General features: G+C 31.5%; 1 protein-coding gene across 2 annotated transcripts; it reads left to right on the top strand.

Annotated features, from left to right (window-relative positions):
* The first annotated feature begins 463 nt into the window (after positions 1–463).
* LOC117108071 lies at positions 464–19,500 on the top strand. Of its 2 annotated transcripts, none has more exons than XM_033249941.1 (8): positions 464–619; positions 5,065–5,170; positions 12,359–12,401; positions 16,128–16,226; positions 17,385–17,468; positions 18,184–18,288; positions 18,686–18,771; positions 19,284–19,500. In XM_033249941.1, the coding sequence occupies exons 2-7, from the start codon at positions 5,081–5,083 to the stop codon at positions 18,736–18,738; spliced, it is 474 nt and encodes a 157-aa protein (XP_033105832.1). In that variant the 5' UTR covers positions 464–619; positions 5,065–5,080; the 3' UTR covers positions 18,739–18,771; positions 19,284–19,500. The 2 variants fall into 2 exon arrangements, with proteins under 2 accessions (XP_033105832.1, XP_033105831.1); XM_033249940.1 differs by having other exon boundaries at positions 18,686–18,774; positions 19,288–19,500.
* The last annotated feature ends 297 nt before the right edge of the window (positions 19,501–19,797 follow it).

Below are 19,797 nucleotides of genomic sequence, written 5' to 3'. Positions count from 1 at the left end.
ATGTCTAAAATGCGAAACACGTACTTTATTTACAAGTAATCTTTATTAAATCCGATTTTTATAGGTGACATTGTTATATATTCTACGTAGTGATGTTAATGTCTTGTTGACCTGGTCGTGGGTAATTAAAGTCAATAAAATGATTCAGAATTAATATAGTTTTTAATTATTCAGAGTACAACCACCTTCACATTTTAATTATTATGTAAATTACTTATGGGGGTGGGGAACATGCGCAGTAGACCTATCGTTTTACCCTCGTTTTTAATCATATATTATGGCATCTATTTCCGGTTGCCTGGAGACTAATTTGCATTAATGTGATTGTTTTCAAACTTCTAATTACGATATATTTGTGAGACAGTGTTCCAGCAACCACATTTTATAGATCGCGAATGCAATCAAAAACATTCTAATTCAACAGGCTCGCTACGTCATCAATCCCGCAACCTTAAATACCGGTACCGGTGCGAAATCTTTCCAGAGAATCTTGATCACATCTGCCGTGTGATACAAACCTGAGCTTTATATCGTTGTGTTTCCCGCCTGCTATTACTAACTTACGATCATTGTATAGAGTGTATTTTAGTATTATTTTAATCGTGGTATATTTTACCAGGTAAGTTTTCTTCTCAATTATATCTACAAATGTTCTGACCTGCATTTAATAATGTATGTATATATATATATATATATATATATATATATATATATATTTGATATGTAAATCAAATAGATAATAATACAGTGCTCAAATATATAGGAACAGAGATGGCGGTTCGATTTCCACCAGAGACCTCTTTTCCATACAACTATAATTAGAAACTTTCGTTGATAAACTATGTTTGATACGATTTATAAAATCATGTTCCTATATATTTCAGCACTGTATTATTATCTATTTCATTTATACATTATTTGTGTTCCCAGTGCTGAGCAGCAACTTGATTTGAATATTTATTATTTTTATATTGATTTATTGCATGCCTGCTGCTACACCGTCCAATATATAGATAGGCTCCAATATATAGATAATATAGGCTTTAACCGAAGCATTCCAAAATATTATGTAGCCAACTTAATACTGTAAAAGTTTGCGTATTACAGAGTAGGCCTACGTGTTTGTTCCAGCTGCTATTCATGACAAGGAGGCAGTTTGAAAATAGATATTGAGATTCAACAACAATGTTAGGATGGACTTGATCCTAAGACCAAGTATAAATCTGTTCCCGCGACAGTGATTACTGCCATTATTAATTTGGGAAAAAAGGATAACCTCAAAGCTACAACTTGCCATTCTTAGCGCACTGTCGATATAGATCTTTGTTCGTCCTGTCCATATAAGAATTACTATGCTTATATTCGTGTGACTCGAGATACGAGTTCATGTCTACTCTCTTGACAACGCGACGCCGCCTGCTTGTCGGTGGCATACTGAGCAGATCGCCATTAAACACGATCCGTTGCATGTGCGCGCCTTGTCGCGCTGCATCCTCCGTGGGATCGAATAGGCTGGCCGGTCGGCTTAACAAACACTGTTCAGCTTTTAATCGCACTAACACTTCCATTGGTCACAAAGTATTCATGGTATAATATTTTATGTATATAAATTTCATGTCCCGGGATCGAATTGTGATGAGTGTCGATTTTTTTTTTTAATTCTTTGTAAAGTCATTCCTCTGTACATTATTCTTTCTATAACATTGTTTTGAACTAATGTATCAGTAATATTTTTCGATATTGTGTTGGAATGCAACTGGGGTTTCCATTATCATCATTTTTATTTAATATTTTTATAAATGATTGAAGTCGAAAGCTAAATGAAGTGAACGAAAGCGACAAAATTCAAATAGGTAATCTAAAAATTAATCATTTATTTTATGCAGATAATCTTATATTATTTGGTAATACTGTACGTGGGTAATACACAATTATTTAAATAAATTATATAGTTGTGTGAGACAGGGTATTTAACTGTAAAAGTTAACAAAAGTAACATTTATAGGTGTAATTTTGCTCTACCTGACGTGGAAATGTACCGAATACTTAGTACAATTGAAAACAACTGCGAAGAAAATTGCAAGTTGTTCTCGAGTGGGACTCGATCCGACGATCTCCAGATCACTAGCCTGGCATCATACCTCTAGACCACCGAGCTTGCGTCTGATGGCTAGGGTTGAATTCGAGTCCAAGTAGCAGCAGCGTAGTTTTCAAACGTACTGAGTATTCGGTAAATTTCCACGTCAGGTAGGGCAAAATTACACCTATACATGTTTCACCTGACGCAAATCCAGTTATTGTCTATTATTCCATCACGACAATAACAATTACTATCAAAAGTAACATTGTTGTTTTTTTGTTTTTTTTATGGAATAAACTTTAGAAATTTAAAAAATGGAATTACAATGGGACTACAATCGATATTTTTAAATCATATAAGTATTTAGGAGTTACTTTAAATTCAAATAGTAAAATTGAATAAAACCAAGGAAAATAATTGTAAATAAGCGAATAAAGGGACGTTTGGCAATTTACCGATTAACTTTTGGAATCATATTTTTGATGTTGAAAGATTACCGATTTTATTCTATGCAGTGAAATGTGATGATGTTTCATCTATCGATAAGATACAAATAAAATTCTGTAAATACATATTAGGAGAGGCAACTCAGCACCCAGCTGTTAGTGGAGAATGCGGGATATTCCCTATAATACATGTTGCATGTTTTGTTAAAGTTATTAGTTATTGGTTAATAGTAATTCATAGACAATTTATTAAGCAGTACTATAACTTTCAATATAGAACAACACAAAAAATAACCTTGTTGGACCTTATATGAAAAAAAAACAAACTATTAGGTCTATGTTCTATTGGGTTTGAAGATATTTGGCATGCGCAAAAAGTTAATGATATTAATGATTTTGTATTTAATTTTGAGCAAAGGTTAACAGACATTGAGAATAAAAGTTTTTATAAGGAAATTAGGCAACATTTCTAAAAAAAATTATATTCACAAATTAAACACGCATTTAGAGCTAGTAGAGGATTATCTAACAAATAGGCCTACAGAAAATTACAGACATAAACAAATTCTTACTAAATTAAGATTGTGGATATTAGAATTATAATTAGAAAGAGGAAGATGGTATAATGTTAATATAAATGAAAGAGTATGCAAATAATGTTCTCTACAAACTGTCAAAGATGAATATCATTTTACCTTAGTTTGCCCTTTTTATTCAGATATTAGAACTAAATTTCTATTTACCTTTTACTAAGATAACCCTTCTAAATTTGAATTTCTTCATTTAATATCTACCAAAAATATTAATCTCACTTTAGAGTTTTCAAAATGCTTTTTTTTACACATTGAACGTAGAAAAGAATATAGATGCACTCTAATTTTGTTAATATTATACTTTGTATATTATTTGGGACGGAGGCCTCCTGTATATGAATAATAAATGTTCCTTGGACTTGTTTAGAGGAAGACGAAGTATACGGATGGACCACCCTCAAGAATATTGTTGAATATATTTAAAAATTATGTATAATTTAGTTTGTCTATCATTTATTGCTATAAGCGATAAGTAATTTTTGTCGTTTTCCACATAACGATAACATGGGGCGAAAAAGTTGCTTAATTTTGTTTATTAAAGGTAGCGTTTATGCTTAAATGTGTGAAAAGGTATACCGGTATCTCTCTCCTGAGAGAGGTTTGTGTAAACATTATTTAACCCTCTGCATTTCATTTAACTATAAATTATACTACTCACTTCTTTTGACAATTTTCCCTCAAATCACGTCACAGATACTATTCCGCATCTCTGTCTAAAAATAACTTGCTATTTCTTCTTTTTCTCTATCAAATTCTCAACATTGGTTTTCCTACACTTTCATGTTTGGATCAATTCCATCTTCATACATAATGTACCTAATAAAAGACCTAAGGATAGGTCGAAATTATATTGGTTTTCTCCAATAAAGTGTTTTTAAAGTTCATACATGGTATTTCCTATTATTGTATATATTATATATAGGCCTACATATCTGTAAGTGTATAGATGACTTGGGATCGAATATATGCTCACACATTCATATATATGACTTGGGTTCGAATATAGGAACATAAACTTATCAAGCTTAGATATTTAACTAAAATTCGGATTTTATTGTAAATATGAAAATGGATGTTATATGTTATGAAAATTATTATCATGTTTTAAATTCTGTGTGTTTGAAAGCCGATTCAAATCAAATCAAACTTGAACATAATATATATATATATATGTATATGTACATAATATATATATATACATATATATATTGAACATAATATATATATACATATATATACACATATATATGCATACATATTGTATATTATATACAATAAAATATAATATATATAACTCATTGTAGTCTCCATTTGAAGGAAATACTGTAAAAATGTAAAATCATCCAAATCCAAAATGCTATGATGAAAAATTATGAGACCAGGTAAGTTCCCAATAGATAGACGTATACATTTTCTTTTAAAAAGAAAAGAAACAATATATACACGAGTGTTGTTCACTCTTTAAAGAAAAAATAAATATTTCGAACACAGTCCCAATAAAAAAATTTTAGATGACCTATATTATAACTAAATTTATTATATTTTCAAGTTGAGTTTTCAAGGAAAAAAGTTGTGATTTTAGATAAATTGAAATAAAGCAAAATGAATTAACGAATTATTATGGATAAAACTGCTCAAAAAATACGTCTCAAGCGTATTATTTGCGGTATGCTTTTAAAACTCGTCTTATTAAGTGTCACTGATTCTAAATCAAACATAAATACAGATAAGCCACTCACCAGATAGGTGCGAAAGAATAAAGTTCCGTTGATTAAACGCAACAATTATTGCAGTCTTCGTGGGTTCAATTACCGTTTATCAATTGAATAATATACCGTGAAAAGCTAAAGGTTATAACGTGTATTGTGAGAAATATTCTTTAATTATAGATAGATGAGTTCAAATACATTTATAATTATATTTCTCTAATATTATTTGTTTTCAGAGAACATCATAGTACTATGATTAGGTTTGTTGTAGAAGTTAGTCTGTGTATCACACTGAGTTCCATACTTGTAACGAGTAGAGCGTCACCCCTACAGCAAGGCAGGGTAAGTTATAGCCGAACAATTTCGCCTTTACATTCATTTACAATATTGTTTAGCATTGTAAGAGATGGCTCATAAAAGCTGATTAATTTTCTACATGAACCATAGAAATTTTTATAATAATAATATTGAAAAAAAATCGTCGCCATCGGTATCCGCAAACAGGAGGTGTCATGTGCAAAGTTTACGGTGTACCCATGATCATTGGATACTACGAAGCTGTTTAAGGGACATGATGAATTTTTATTTTATTTTCCTAACCCGTACGCACGCCTTATTAAGGCGTACGTACGCCTTATTAAGTCGTACGTACGCCTTATAAGTTGTACGTACGCCTTATGGGTTATTAGTAAGGCTTACGTACGCCTTAATAACCCATAAGGCTACGTACGACTTAATAAGGCGTACGTACGCCTTAATATGGCGTACGTACGGGTTAGGAAAATAAAATAAAAATTCATCATGTCCCTTAAACAGCTTCGTAGTACACATCTCTGATTTTAGTATCATTATCATTATTTACTACATGAAACCGCCTACGCTATCTGTGGAGTATTCTTAGTCTTAGTTGTGCACACGATTTTGACAAAGTTATTTATTTTCCTCTTTTACTCTTGAATGCACGTACATTTTCCAAACGCGCAGTGGAACACTGCCACTAACTGCTTCACATGATGGCGTAGGCCTATATTAATATTGAAATATCATGTTTGACTGAATGATTGGATAAATACAATAAATACATAATCAGCTTTTTTACTAATTTCATCCGTAAATCGTTTCAAATCAGACATGTCCATAATCCATACAAAATTCTAAGAAGCATACCTATTATAGCTATGTTTTTGAAAGGATAATACTTGCGTAGATTAGCTATCTATATCCGAAAAACGACCCGTCAATTGATAGCATCTGTGTCATGTTAAATGAAGAGAAATGAACACTAATCGATGCAAAGCTACCATTCCTGTTCGGGATAGCCCTAAGCTTTGCAAAGGATATATTAATGGACTCATTTACGAGTAATTGCTCATCGCATTCAATACACGTTTTCATTATACACTGTACCTTCAATCGGTACCGATAGTCTTGATCAATCAAGCTCTCATTTCTGGAATTTAACAACCTCTCATAGTTTAGATTTGCTGGGGGAAAACTGTATCATGGATGGTTAATAATGAAAAATCATCGAATTGAGGTTTAATTAATTAATTGACAAAATTTCTATTTTTAGGCCTAATTAAAATATTCTGAGAAATTTTAATTAAACCTGGTAACACAGGGATCTTGATGTTTTCCCACCACTTGTCACCTAAAGAAACCTTATAGCAATAGACATGTACAACCATTTGCAGCCAACGTAAATGTAGATGTATATACAATTAATTACAAATAAAGAAATTAGAATCATTTCAAGAGGAAGACACATGTATCGATGGGTCGTCTGGGAGCCAATATATTACACGATTATTGGCCATGTACATTTTCCAAAGATGTTCTGTCCTTGAAAATCCAATCAATCAATAAGTCTATTAGGAAAATGTTTCAAAAATAGAACTCAACACCAGTAATGCTGTAATGATGATAATATAATATCACATAAGGATATTGTTCTGGATTAAAACCTTTAAATTATATATATATTAATTGTTCGGATATTCTACCACCTGAGCTGCAGTATGAGGTTAAGGCTACGTTCAGATAGCCAGGAGATAAGCCAGGCTTGAGTTAAGCCCGGCTCAACGTTAAGCCCCGCTTAACTTTTCCGGGCGTTCAGACTAGCGGGCTTAACCAGGCGATAATTTGCATAATAATGAACCGTAACCAGGAAACGTGTTTCAAAACATTGCTCGCGAAACGTACGCTCGCCCACAGCGTACGTAATTGAATGCCGATTGGTCCTTTCGTCAACCGAAGTCAATGCAAGACCCCCACCCCCGCAACGATTAAAGCTCGGCTTAGAAAAGTTGAACACGGTGGCGCGCCAGGCCTAGTTACTATAGGAACACAGCCCGGCTTGAGATAAGCCACCTAGTTCAGATTGGCAGGTGGATAAACCTGGTGAGTTGAGCCGGGTTTATCCACCTAGTCTGAACTAGGCCTAAGAAGCGTATACTGCATGAACAACATTGGTTAATCCTTTTCCACTCCTAAACGTAACAATGTAACTATTAACGAGAAAATATCTCAGCTCAGTTTACTAGAGTATCTGAGGAACGGTAATCGGAAGGGCTTGTGTTGAAATTATGATGGCAACAATACATTTCCTTCCAAAAGAAATAATGATTATGATTAATAGGGAAAATAGCTTTCAAAATGATACAGTCGTTAATGAAATCTGGGGAACAATTAAAAATCAATTAAATCTTAAATTTATTATTTATATTATTAATATTAATATTATATTATTATTATTATTATTATTATTATTATTATTATTATTTATTATTATTGTTATTATTATTATTAAATTTTATTTATTATTAAATTGCTTGTTTAAAAGATGAAAGGATGCTATAAACTGTAGTATTATTTATGTTTATTTCTGGTGAGATAAATAATCTATCGTATAGTTTCTAATTGGGAGCTAATAATTTGCCTAAATATAGAAATACAAAATTAAATTAAATGTATAAAATAATTTAAAATATGTTAAATTGTATATATCATGTATATTAGCTCAACGAAAAAACTGTTTTTAAATCAGGAATTGAAGTGTAATTAAATTATAATAGACACAGAAAACAGATATGGGAATGACGTTACGTATATCATAACACATTTTTCATGCAGACATTAATCCCCGGTAATGATCACTTTATTGTTTTAAATCGGATCTTACTTACAAACCTGTTATCAAAAGTTAGATGTATTGCCATTATGGCTAACTTAACATATATTGAAGTAATTTCCAAGTAGTATGATTAGTACTATTCACTTAGTTACTAAAGACATGTATTTATCAGTCGATTAGGTACAGTCGATTATAAGTATCTAATTGTTTATATAAATATATAACTGGCATATAATATCCGTGCCACGCACGGTGTTAAATGAATGGGAAAAGTTGGTGAGACATTATTATAGTTAAATATTATGGGATGTTGAGGAGGCAATCATTGAGGATGTTATTTTACCTTGCCATTACATTTTTCTAAAGGACCTCTTTGTAGATAATGTTTTTCGTGAGTATCTCTGCCGACTTGTCATTGTAAGGAATTGTCCATTACATTGGAGTACCCTCTTGCATGTGAAAATGCAACATATACAGTAATAACGTGTTAACTCTGACGTGTTCGTTGTTTGAATGCGGTGTAGTGGTATCTCTGGGATATATATGGCTATGAATGTGTGCATGTGGGACTTGCAACATGTATATTAGATCGGGTGCGCGGCACAATGACGTCACGACAGTTATGAAATTTGGAAGTACTCAGCAAGAAAATGTGTTAATTTTTCCTAAAAGACACATGTAGAATAACAAAATCGAGTCCTAATGTAGCGGATGTTCGTCCCGTTGGTGGTAGCTACAACATGTGTGAAAATCATAATTGTACTTGAAATATTTTTGAAGATTTTTGGTAGACAGAGAAAAACCACAATACGTTATTTTAGTTGTATGATGATAGATCTTAGTAGCATGATAGATAGATAGATAGATAGATAGTTATATTAAAAGATAATACTTTTTTGAAAAGCGTATTTTCCCATCGGTAATTACTGTACTGTGATTTACTACTGTACGTATGCGGCCTATTATTGCGTATTACACAATATATTCCCGATCACGGGCAGTGCACTTTTTGCGTTCCACATCTTCTAAACTGCAGGATAATCAAATCTTTAAACGGAAGCTAAGGCAGGCACCGCATGCTATTTTCCTACTGGTCCTCGTTCTGGTCTAATGTGTGTTAATGTGTAGCCTATAGGCTGGTATAGACTTTGTATTTCAAAATGTCAAAATTCAAATCATGAGATTTTTCGTTGCTTAGAAAATGGTGTCCTATTGGAAAAATCTAAGAGCGTATTAGCTTGGTCTGCTCCGTTGGTAGAACAGATTGGGTTCGAATTATGATGAGGGACAAAACATTATCAACTAGCAAGTATTTTAAATAATTATTAAAATAAAGTTTGTTTGATTATTATTGAGATATATCTGTTATGGAGTGGGTAATTGCTACTGAAGGAAACGTGACTTTTGATATCTTTAGTACGTACGTACTTGAAGATAATGGGTCAAAATATCTATGGGGATATATTTTGATAAAGGTCTCTTTAAATTAAAGGTCTCTTTTAATTAAAGGTTCTGTTTATACTTTAAAACAACAGAGAACGTTCATTCGTAATTGGCTTTAGATCGAAGAATAAGATAATTAATCAGCCTTATAAAATCCTTTTTAAAGAAACTTTGTGCGCAATTTTGCCTACCCACAGTGGCGTAACGCCTGTGCGCTCTCATACGGCGGTCCGCAGGCCCTGATCCTCGGGAGCCCCTACGTGCCCCTACTCATAGAGTCCTCATAGGGTCAATAATGTCATATAATATATTTCGTCGTTAAAACATTTAGAATACAATAATAAACATGAATAACCACGAGCACATCTAAAATCTTACAAATGGCAACCAGGACCCAAAAAGGGCCCCAGTCTCAGAGCCACAAGGCCCCGCCCCAGTATTACACCACTGCCTACCCAACAAGTATTGTAACAACACAAGTAATAAAAATTTATAACTGCCCTGTCCCGTTTATACAGTGTCTACTGAAATTATGGATACATACCGTCCCTAAAGATTAGAAAATGTGACCGGGATAATTGTATTTAATTTTTTAACTATTGCGATACGAACCCTTAGTACATTTAAAAGAAGGTGTGTCTATGACAATTTTAATTGCATAGTTGACACATTAAAATGGTGTTTTGGGTGATAGATTACTACTAAAATAAAGTGCAAAGCGCCGAAATATATTTAGTTTTATAATGAATAAAATGTTTTGTGATCTTTCTTTATAGTGAATGAGAAGAATGATCCTTGGGCAATCATCACAAGCTTCTCTGAACATTTGTTAGAAGTTTACTTTGTATGGTAATCAGTCTAACAATGATCACTATTCAGAGAGATTGCAGCAGATTAATAAAGTCTTCCCTATGGCATATGTAAATGACACATTGGCACTCAATTTGTTTATTGGTATCTTTTTAGAACTCTTAATAGTGTTTTCTAGCATTAAATAGTTAAAGATTAATATATGATAATAATAGTATCGATTCTTATTCCGTTTATATTAATCTGTGTAAAGACCTTCGATTATTCAGAACGATTTTAGCTGTGGGTGTATAGTAGCAAACATTCAATACTTTTAATCGGCTTCTCCGCATCCATTACTTTCCGGATGATAATGACTGACTTTTTTCTTAGTAAATTTGAAATTTTCAAAGAGAATATTTAGAAATAAAATGTATTGAATTAAATAGTAAATGCAAATGGAGTAGTAAAATTGCTAATCTGTTTCAAATTAATGGTGATTTTTTTTATTTTTAAATCTTTGATAATGATGATGATGATGCTTATTGGTCAAAAGTCAAACTTCAATGATCAGGATATTATTTGGCATGAATCATTAAACCAGCATGGCAATTTACTTAAAATTACTTACTTAAAACAGTTTAGGCCTATAAAATTAAACTTAATTTACATCTATATTGAATATATTCTCCATAAATAATAATTATAATTATAATAGCTGAATTTTGTGTAGGCACCATGCAAAAAAGCCTCTTTATGCACTTGCTCTTTAAGTTTAATATTTTGATAGTGGGATTAAAATTTTTAAAAGAAGATAGTCCTATAAATGTAAACCTACTTCTTAAACTAAAGCAATGCTGGCCGTTGGCCCCAACAAGTTCATCCACCCTTTTTGTTCAGATATTTGTTCTTCTTGCTGCTAGATCACCAATCGCCACCGTTTGTTATTCGAACCAATACATGAAATGAGAAAAGGGTGAAAATAGATCACCAATCACCACCTTTTGTTATTCTGAAATAATTAGTAATTAAACTCGTTATAAATATCATCAGATATAAATAGTTTCAATAAGATATTTATAAATGAATTAATTATAATTAATCTAGATTACTTTTGTATCACATAAACGTTTTGAAAACAAATATTTTGCTATTATTAAAATCGAGTGCAGAGTTGTTTTTTTTTTCTGACGATTTATCTCATGACCACTATAAAAGTGATGAATTTAGTTAATATGTAGGACAGTAAATTAATCTAGGCCTATATAGTGATAATTAATACCAGAGTATCATATAGGATAACATAAAATCAATGGCATTCAAAAAACAACATCATTACCACATTGCAGAGATTAAACAGATTAACCTACATAAAAACAGATGTGCTTCTTTATGACGTCAGAAACAATAAGAAATTGTGTGCAGTATAATGCGAACCTACTACTAATCATTTGATTTTCACGTAGGCCTGTTTTATCATCTTAGATTTTTAAACACTGCAAATTATCTAGTAGTATTTATATAATATACAAATAGAAGGAAATAAGGAATATAAAAAGTTCTGCCTACATTAACTATGCGTAGGAGTAACATTTTACGATTTTATTAGTACTGTTATTAATAATTACTCTATAGTACAAAAGGAGAAGACAATAGTTAGAACAAAGGTAATAAGATTAATAGTATTGTGTTTCCCAATTAAAGTTGCTTAACCACTGCATGAAAGTGATTGAGATCACGCCGTATTATAGTGGGTTTCTATAATGGTGTTGTTTTTTAATACAACCGTTAGTGAACAATAATTATAAATTCAATTAAATATAGTAGAAAACAAGTATTTCAAAATTGGATGATATTTAGGCCTATATAAAATTATGGAAATGCTATCTTTGTGCTTACACATGTAAACTAACCAACGCCCTGCAGTAGATTAAATAGTTCAACTGCCTTTCTACTTAAAATCTGCAGGTGTAGTCAGTTCCTAAAGTCATCTCAAGGTTAATAATAGAAGTATAGCTACTTATTCCGTTTAAATTATATTACTGACAGCTATTAACCTTAACATTGAGTAAGGAATTTCATTACTTCATGATCTCAGTAAATATAAAATCAATCGTGTTCATAGCTGATTACTAATACGTTTGCCTTTTAATTCTTTTTTTCAGGTGACTCCAGAAAAATCGTTTGAAGGGTTTTTGGATGAACCAGGTATTGAAAAAATTTCATTTCATTTCATTTATTTCTCTTTGAACATACAAATATACAATATAAAATACATTAAAACAGTCAAATAAACCCAAACAAACATTGGGTCATAAAAGCATTAAAAGAGAAAGGAAAACCAAAAAGTTAAGCGTATAACGGTACTGCATTTTTTTAAATACATAGAAGTTTCTTAAAAGCGAAAATATTACACGTAGAAATATTAATAAACATTACATATAATACACCTTTCATAGTGAAACTGTTACATTATCCTTAATTTGTGGTTTTTCATACTAGGTAGTAACATTACTATTAACTGCAATGATGATATTTGGCCGGGTTTACTGATGGTAAAGTTTGTTAATTAGGTTAATTCTATCATGGAGATATTACTTAGTAGAATCGATAGAACTATATGACTAGCTATCCTGTTGGTGGTACAATAGAACTGGGTCTATTTATGATAATTTTCAGTTGATAAACGTAAACCGTAATACCTCATTTGAAACAAACGTGGCCTGGATCCTTATATTACATAATCTAAATATACATTCAAGACTAAAGACCTAAATTTTCAACCTGTAACAAATAAATCAAGAGTATCAAATATTTATAAATTGTAATTTTGTTTAATTGGAATTTTTTGTTGCATCAATATCTAGCGTTTCCGATAGAAACTTCACGATTGTATCTAATGACAACATCTCATGAACATGTACCATACAATAAAAGCAACAATTACACTAGGTAACGGAACGTGTCGATGTTCTCTATTCTTCCAATATTCTGCTTACTCAATTCTGCCTAAACATTAACTGTAGCAAATAACAAAATGTTTACCTTGAAAAAATGTGCATTATTATGATATACATTAAATATCATTAGTGCTGTTAAATTATGCTTCGGGATACGAGATATACTACTCGCTAGCAGTGCATTAATTTGGAATTGAATGTATATCTATTTGGCGCTTCAAGGTAACGCTCAAGGCACTGGTGATGCGTATTCAGCGTTTAGTGTGCTTACGTACGTAATCTATCTCATCCGTCAGATTACATTATACCATTGTAAGGCTCCTGAGATTTGTTAATTTATCCCGCAAATCCTTTTTAATGAAGTGTCAGCTAAAACTATCCTGATTTTAGAACATTATAGCATTTCCATTCTTAGGAAAAATAGTTAAGTAACGTTTTAACTCTTAAAATGAGAAATAGTTAATCCATAATTAACTAAATTTAGCACGTTTCATACCTCATCCAGTGTATTTTTGTTGTTTCATTGTAAAATTCCGTTACAAGATACAAGATACAAATATTTGTTTCTCAATATGAGCATAATAACATTACACTACATGGTATTTCTGAAATGCATTATTGCAAGGACTTTTACTTTTAGGTCTATGTGGCTGTTGAATTCAGATGAAAGATTTGGTGAATCTGTTTAATAAGATTTCTTACGCGTCACGTTTGTTGTGTAGGCCAAGGCCTGGTAAAATTTCTTAGACACGCGTCGTAATGTCACTCACCAAAACGTATATTTTTGCAATCTATTATTAAAACTGATAACGCTATCACATATTATATTATATTTATACAGTTGTCTCAGGTAAAATATATCGTACTAAAACTGATAACACTATCACATATTATATTATATTTATACAGTTGTCTCAGGTAAAATATATCGTACTAAAAATCATTGACAGGTCATCATAATACACAAATAAACAGGCTGCTATGTTTTATTTAAAAATACAATTGGGTCTGCTAAAATAATAAATTTGAAAACTTCCATCGAAAAATTGATTCTTAATTGAAAGAAGCTTTATTCGGTATGGTATCTTATTTCCAGAAAATTGTAATGGTGAACTCATCTAAACTTACTGGTTTTGCAGATACATGTACTTCATCGAGAGCTCTTTGATATCGTGTGGACTGTAATGTTATAATATACTGACAAAACAAATACTTTAATTCTTTGTAGTCAGTGTGATTCATGCCGGGGTTAACCATGTATAAATATATAGGCCTATGATATGTTCCCTCTATTTTTAAATTATGTTGATAAAACGAAAAAAAAAATAGTTTGATCCAAGAGAATCATCAAAGCCCATTGATTAATGGTAAAAAATGTGGGAATGGTCTAAAAAGGCATAAATATTTTGACAGTTAAGTTAGTGATAAATTAAACTGTCATCGTAACACCGAGTCGTCGGACAAGATCAGCAACACCAATAGATGTAATACGAAGTATATTGTTGTATGCTCTCTAATCTTCCTAAACACGATGTAGCAAGATGTAGTTCAAGCAACTCATATTTTTTTTAAAGCAACTAGGCCTAAAAATATATAATGAGATGTTGGCCAAGCAATTGCAAATGTACAGAATGCTTGATGTTTGTTATATTATACCAGTAGGCCTACCTGTTATATGGTTCATGCAATTCTGGAAGGTTACCTTAAGTCTACTCTACCCAAAAGTGAAGCTCTTACCTTGTCCAGTGACCATAGGTCTGAGGTAGCCAAATGCTTTTATGCTATCTTCTTCAGGCGTTTTCCTACCAGAATCAACCGTTCCTTAGGGAGAATTTCCGCATGTTATTCACCAATATCAATTTTTTCCCTAATATAATCATTCACATCAGATACAATTTCTTACTGGAAATAATATTATAATAATAGGCAAAGGTAAATGTCCTGCTCAATGACACATGGTCTCAAACTAATGATCTTGACTTTAAGCAGATCCTTACTACTGCGTCACACACGACTTTCACATTAATAAAATAATTTTACTTTATATGCCTACTTAATAACATTTATTTGTAAATTATATATTTAATGTATATTTTATATTTTTCAACATTAACTATATAAAGCAGTTTTCTCATATTATGTTTGGGAACATCTATCATTAGTGTAATTATCTTGACAAGAGAATGTAAATACTAATATGAATAATTATCCAAATGGACAAACTAATGGCATAATTATGTAATCAATACACATCACAATTTTAACCATTATTTCAATTTAATAGAGTAGTAAGCAGTTTTTCATGGTGATTTTCCACAGTAACTTATCAGTATTTTGCCGCCACGTACTAAAAACGAAAACATTTCTTCTCCATTATTTCTCTATTAGAAGCCCGTTCCGTATAACCAGCTAAATGTATTCCTCAAGACGATAATTACGATGACAATAATGATCCTTATCATCACCATATAAAGAAAGCTGAAAATTACTTAGTACATTATTATGTTAAAAAACATTATTGTATACATGTATACACAAACTATGTATACACAAACTAATAACATTGAATGCCTTGAAATCAACGTTCTATTCTAAACAGTCTATCGAATAGTATTTCTTCTCCTCGTATTTCATTGATTCGGCAATTGAAGTATTGTCAATTAATTTTAGATGCCAGTTTCAATTCCGGTCTTATTTATAAAGCTGTAACACGGATTATAATCTCAATTATGTAATGATACACTCTCTCAAACATTATATTTTTTTTTCATCAAATTATTAACTCAAATTTAAATTAGTTTACAATGTAATTGGCCTTTTTAATGCTTTAGTAATTCGGTATATTTTTATTCAAAAATATTCAATAAAAAAAAATTCAATATTTTATTCAAAAAAATACATTAAAAATCGTGATAACTTTAGAATTAGAGCAAACCAAAACTAATAAACAGAAAACGATTTTTCCTCATTCTAGCGTCAGACGATAGTGTATACCTAAATAACAGACTGAGAGACTATGGGTGGGGACAACAAGGAGTTCTTATGACAGATTTGAAGAGAGATCAACAACATGGTAATTATTGTCGTATAATTAATCAAATGTCGGTTGCTACGTTCTCCATGATTAAAAATCAATGTTGTTGAGTGCGCTTAATAAAAGAAAACAATAGAAAAAGAATGTTGTTAGTGTTTCTTAGGTTTGAATTTGAAGTGATAATAGTACTAGCGTGGGTGCAGAGTTAATGGTTAAAGGGAAGTGGGATACTAATATTAATATTAATAATAAGATAATAATGATAGTAGTAGCAGTAGTAATAGTAGCAGCAGCCGTAGTAGTAGCAGCGAAGCAACAGCAACAGCAGTAGCAGCAGCAGCAGCATAGTAATAGTAGGCCTAGTAGTTCTAGTAGTATTAGTATTAGTAGTAGCAGCAGCAGCAGCAGTAGTAGCAGCAGCATCGGCAGTGGCAGTAGCATTATCAGTAGTAGTGGTAGTAGTAGTAGTAGTGGTAGTAGTAGTAGTAGTAGTAGTATGATTTTTACCTTTGTAGTAATAACATATTGAAGATTTTTTTTCATTAGTTTTGCTCCCTGACCTTAAAGATCAAACAACGCATTTTTAGTCAGTTGTACTCTAACCCAATTACTGTAGACCAATAGCACTTTTATGCCAGTATGCTGGTTAAACAGCTACCGTAGGCCTACCATTGTTGGCTTTGTGAATCTATTTTTAAATAACTGTAAACGCAGGGCAAATTGACAAACCCTGTTGGCGTTAAGATAATTTACAACCGCATTACAGTGCATTCTAGAATTAATAATGATGTTTATGGCTAGCTTCACAATTATTTGCATCCTTGATACATGTATACAGATAATTATCATAATTAACACATTGTCTTCTTGGAAATATATAAATATATTAATACTAATACAATTAATAACGATTGTAAAATATATTTTATACGTTAGTTAGACGAATCTATAGAATATTGATTAAATTCGTTTACAATAGTGACACTGTCACCAAAAACGGGACAACATTGCGTGAAGCTTTATGTTTAAATTCTCCACGCTGTTTTTACACTATAACTATATAAATTTTAAACTAAACCATATTTTTTTAATGTCCTTTGGTGAATTTTACTACAGTAGAATGCCGTTAGACTCCCTGGACTGGCTCCTGCGATTTTGAAATAATGAACTCTGACATTTACATTACATTGTTTACAGGTGAAAAGAGGGACGAAGAAGAAGACAAAAGAAGCCATAGGATAGCCCATAGTTTTCAGGGAATGCTTGGAAAACGATTTTTTGGTGAGTACTTATGGAATACTATCCACTGATTATTGTCTAATAATTAAGAAAGTAACTCGATTCATGTGTAGATTAAATAGTATAACACTGGGCCTAAACACAAGGTGCGGTAGTTCCACTATAATTCCCCACCTCAACCAACGAAATAGTTTATCTCCGTGTAGACTTCCCTACGCCATGCTGCATCATCAGTCAACTTTTCAACTCATTTGCGGTTGGTCTGCGAATAGTTCCAAGCGGCTTACATTGGAATTGCGGCCTATGCGTTATCTTGCTGGCATTTGCGTCAAAATGCATTTCAAATGACTTTTAGTTAGTTTGAGGCAATATTTTTAAAGTCTGCATTATTGTTAATTATGTATTTCGTTCGAATTTTACTATTACAGTAATTGAAATAAAACAAAAACATTATTAACTTATTTTGCATACGAACACAGACATATTTAAAAATGAGATGTTATACCTGTATAAGCCAGGTTTAAGTCTTCCGGTATTACATTCAGTTTTTCCGGCAGCATCAGCTCCTAGCATGAACATTTTCGAGCATATTACGCATGCCAATGATTGCAAAACCTTTTAATGTAAGTGACACTGTAGGTTAGACGCTCCGAACAATTTAAAAAAAAAAAAACAAAAAAAAAAACTTTGATGTTATAATGTGTTGATTTGAATATTTGATTGCTCTACATCATTTAATTATATTTTCATTAAACAGATCAGCAAAGACCTTTACAAGAAGAAAAGCCAAAGTGTGCGATGGAAGTCGTTTTAAGTTTTCTTTTGGGTGCTGACAAGACGATAAATGACCCAGAAGTCAAACGTAAGTACAGTTACTATTCGTAAGGTGAAGTCTAAAGACCAAGGAGTATAAATGGGTACGTGGCAGAAGATGAATGATTTTGCAATAAATAATAATAAAAATGCTCTTGTTACTGTTAACCTCTGTTCGGGCGAGTTGATTATATTTTATCCTACAAACCTAAGACACTGTTTTACTTTTTTATGACACGCACACAGAGCCTAAAATAAATATATATTCTAGTATTCACAGATCAATTCGAATTTCAGCCTATATCTCTGGCAATTGAGAATGTTGGACATTGTAATTATAAAATATAGGCGCTTTGTATTCTCTGGAAAAGGCATTTTATCAAAATAAAAGACCAAATTGCCAGGCCACTAAAAACGTTACTTTAAGATTTTTATCCCTTTTTTAGATGTATTGACAAGATGCAAGCAAAACGCCAGCAATAGACTATTCGATAACTGAAAAACTGACTCAAATTATAGACTGATAGTTACTTAGGTAAGTTCATACGACGTCATGTCATTCAAACGTACTGTATCATCAAAACAATTCAATTCATTAATTTAATTACTTCATGTGTCATGTGGCCTGTATTCAAGAAATCATATTAATAGAATATATATTGGTGTATAATTTAAGATATATAATGTCTTTGTAAACTTTTAAGAAAACATAAAATACAATATAGAGATAAACTCTAAATCGTCTTGAGCAAGATGGCTTAGACTTTTAGAGTGTATCTCTATATTGTACCACAAATTATGAGAATTACTTTTTCGGTGATACCTTCCTGTTTTTAAATGCTTAAAATGGGGGCGAATCATATTGATCTCAGTCATTTGTAATGTATCGAGAATTATTAATGTTCCACGCATGCGCAATAGTGTGAACATCAGTTGATTGAAGTCGGATTTCCTGCTCTTTAACGTTTAAAATGTATATATCAAATCAAATTATACCATGACATTTTCATTTATCTTAATAACATGTTTTATGTTCAATTACTCTTAGATTTTGTTGGCATTATGGATCGATTGGTTGATTGACAGACACCAACGAAAACACGTTACGTCCAATGAGCACCGACCATCCAGTGTCGTCTTCAATACACAGAATAATAAAAATGTCCAAATTAATGTAATAAACACCTGCAATCACTTAAGTCTTTTATTGTATCTTTATAGACTGGTTATCATTTTTTTCTGCAAAAGTTAAAAAAAAAAAGCAATACCAATTTCTTGTTTAATCAAATATTAATATGTAGTAGCGATTCTAAATTACTGCAAAAATGAAAACTTACGTTGTACAGCAGATTTAAACATGATTATATTAGATTTTAGAGAAAATTTTAACCAAAGCTACTGAAATCATTTTTAATTAGAATAAAATACGTGTCTTAATGGTAGACAACATTATTTTGCCTTGTATATATATATATATATATATATATATATATATATATATATGCATACATATATATATATATATATGTATATATACATATATATATATATCTAAGTA

Source organism: Anneissia japonica, unplaced genomic scaffold, assembly GCF_011630105.1.
Source record: "Anneissia japonica isolate Jap-2015-1 unplaced genomic scaffold, ASM1163010v1 scaffold287960_len3192837_cov198, whole genome shotgun sequence".
Lineage (NCBI taxonomy): Eukaryota > Metazoa > Echinodermata > Crinoidea > Comatulida > Comatulidae > Anneissia > Anneissia japonica.
Note: the sequence above shows the minus strand (reverse complement) of the source record. Positions and strands in the feature narration are given on the sequence as shown.

Excerpts from the sequence above, each read along its gene's own strand:
- LOC117108071 (XM_033249941.1), top strand. The coding sequence starts at position 5,081 with ATGATTAGGTTTGTTGTAGAAGTTAGTCTGTGTATCACACTGAGTTCC. Across the intron at positions 5,171-12,358 it reads CACCCCTACAGCAAGGCAGG|GTGACTCCAGAAAAATCGTT; the intron begins GTAAGTTATAGC and ends TCTTTTTTTCAG. Across the intron at positions 18,289-18,685 it reads AAATGACCCAGAAGTCAAAC|ATGTATTGACAAGATGCAAG; the intron begins GTAAGTACAGTT and ends TCCCTTTTTTAG.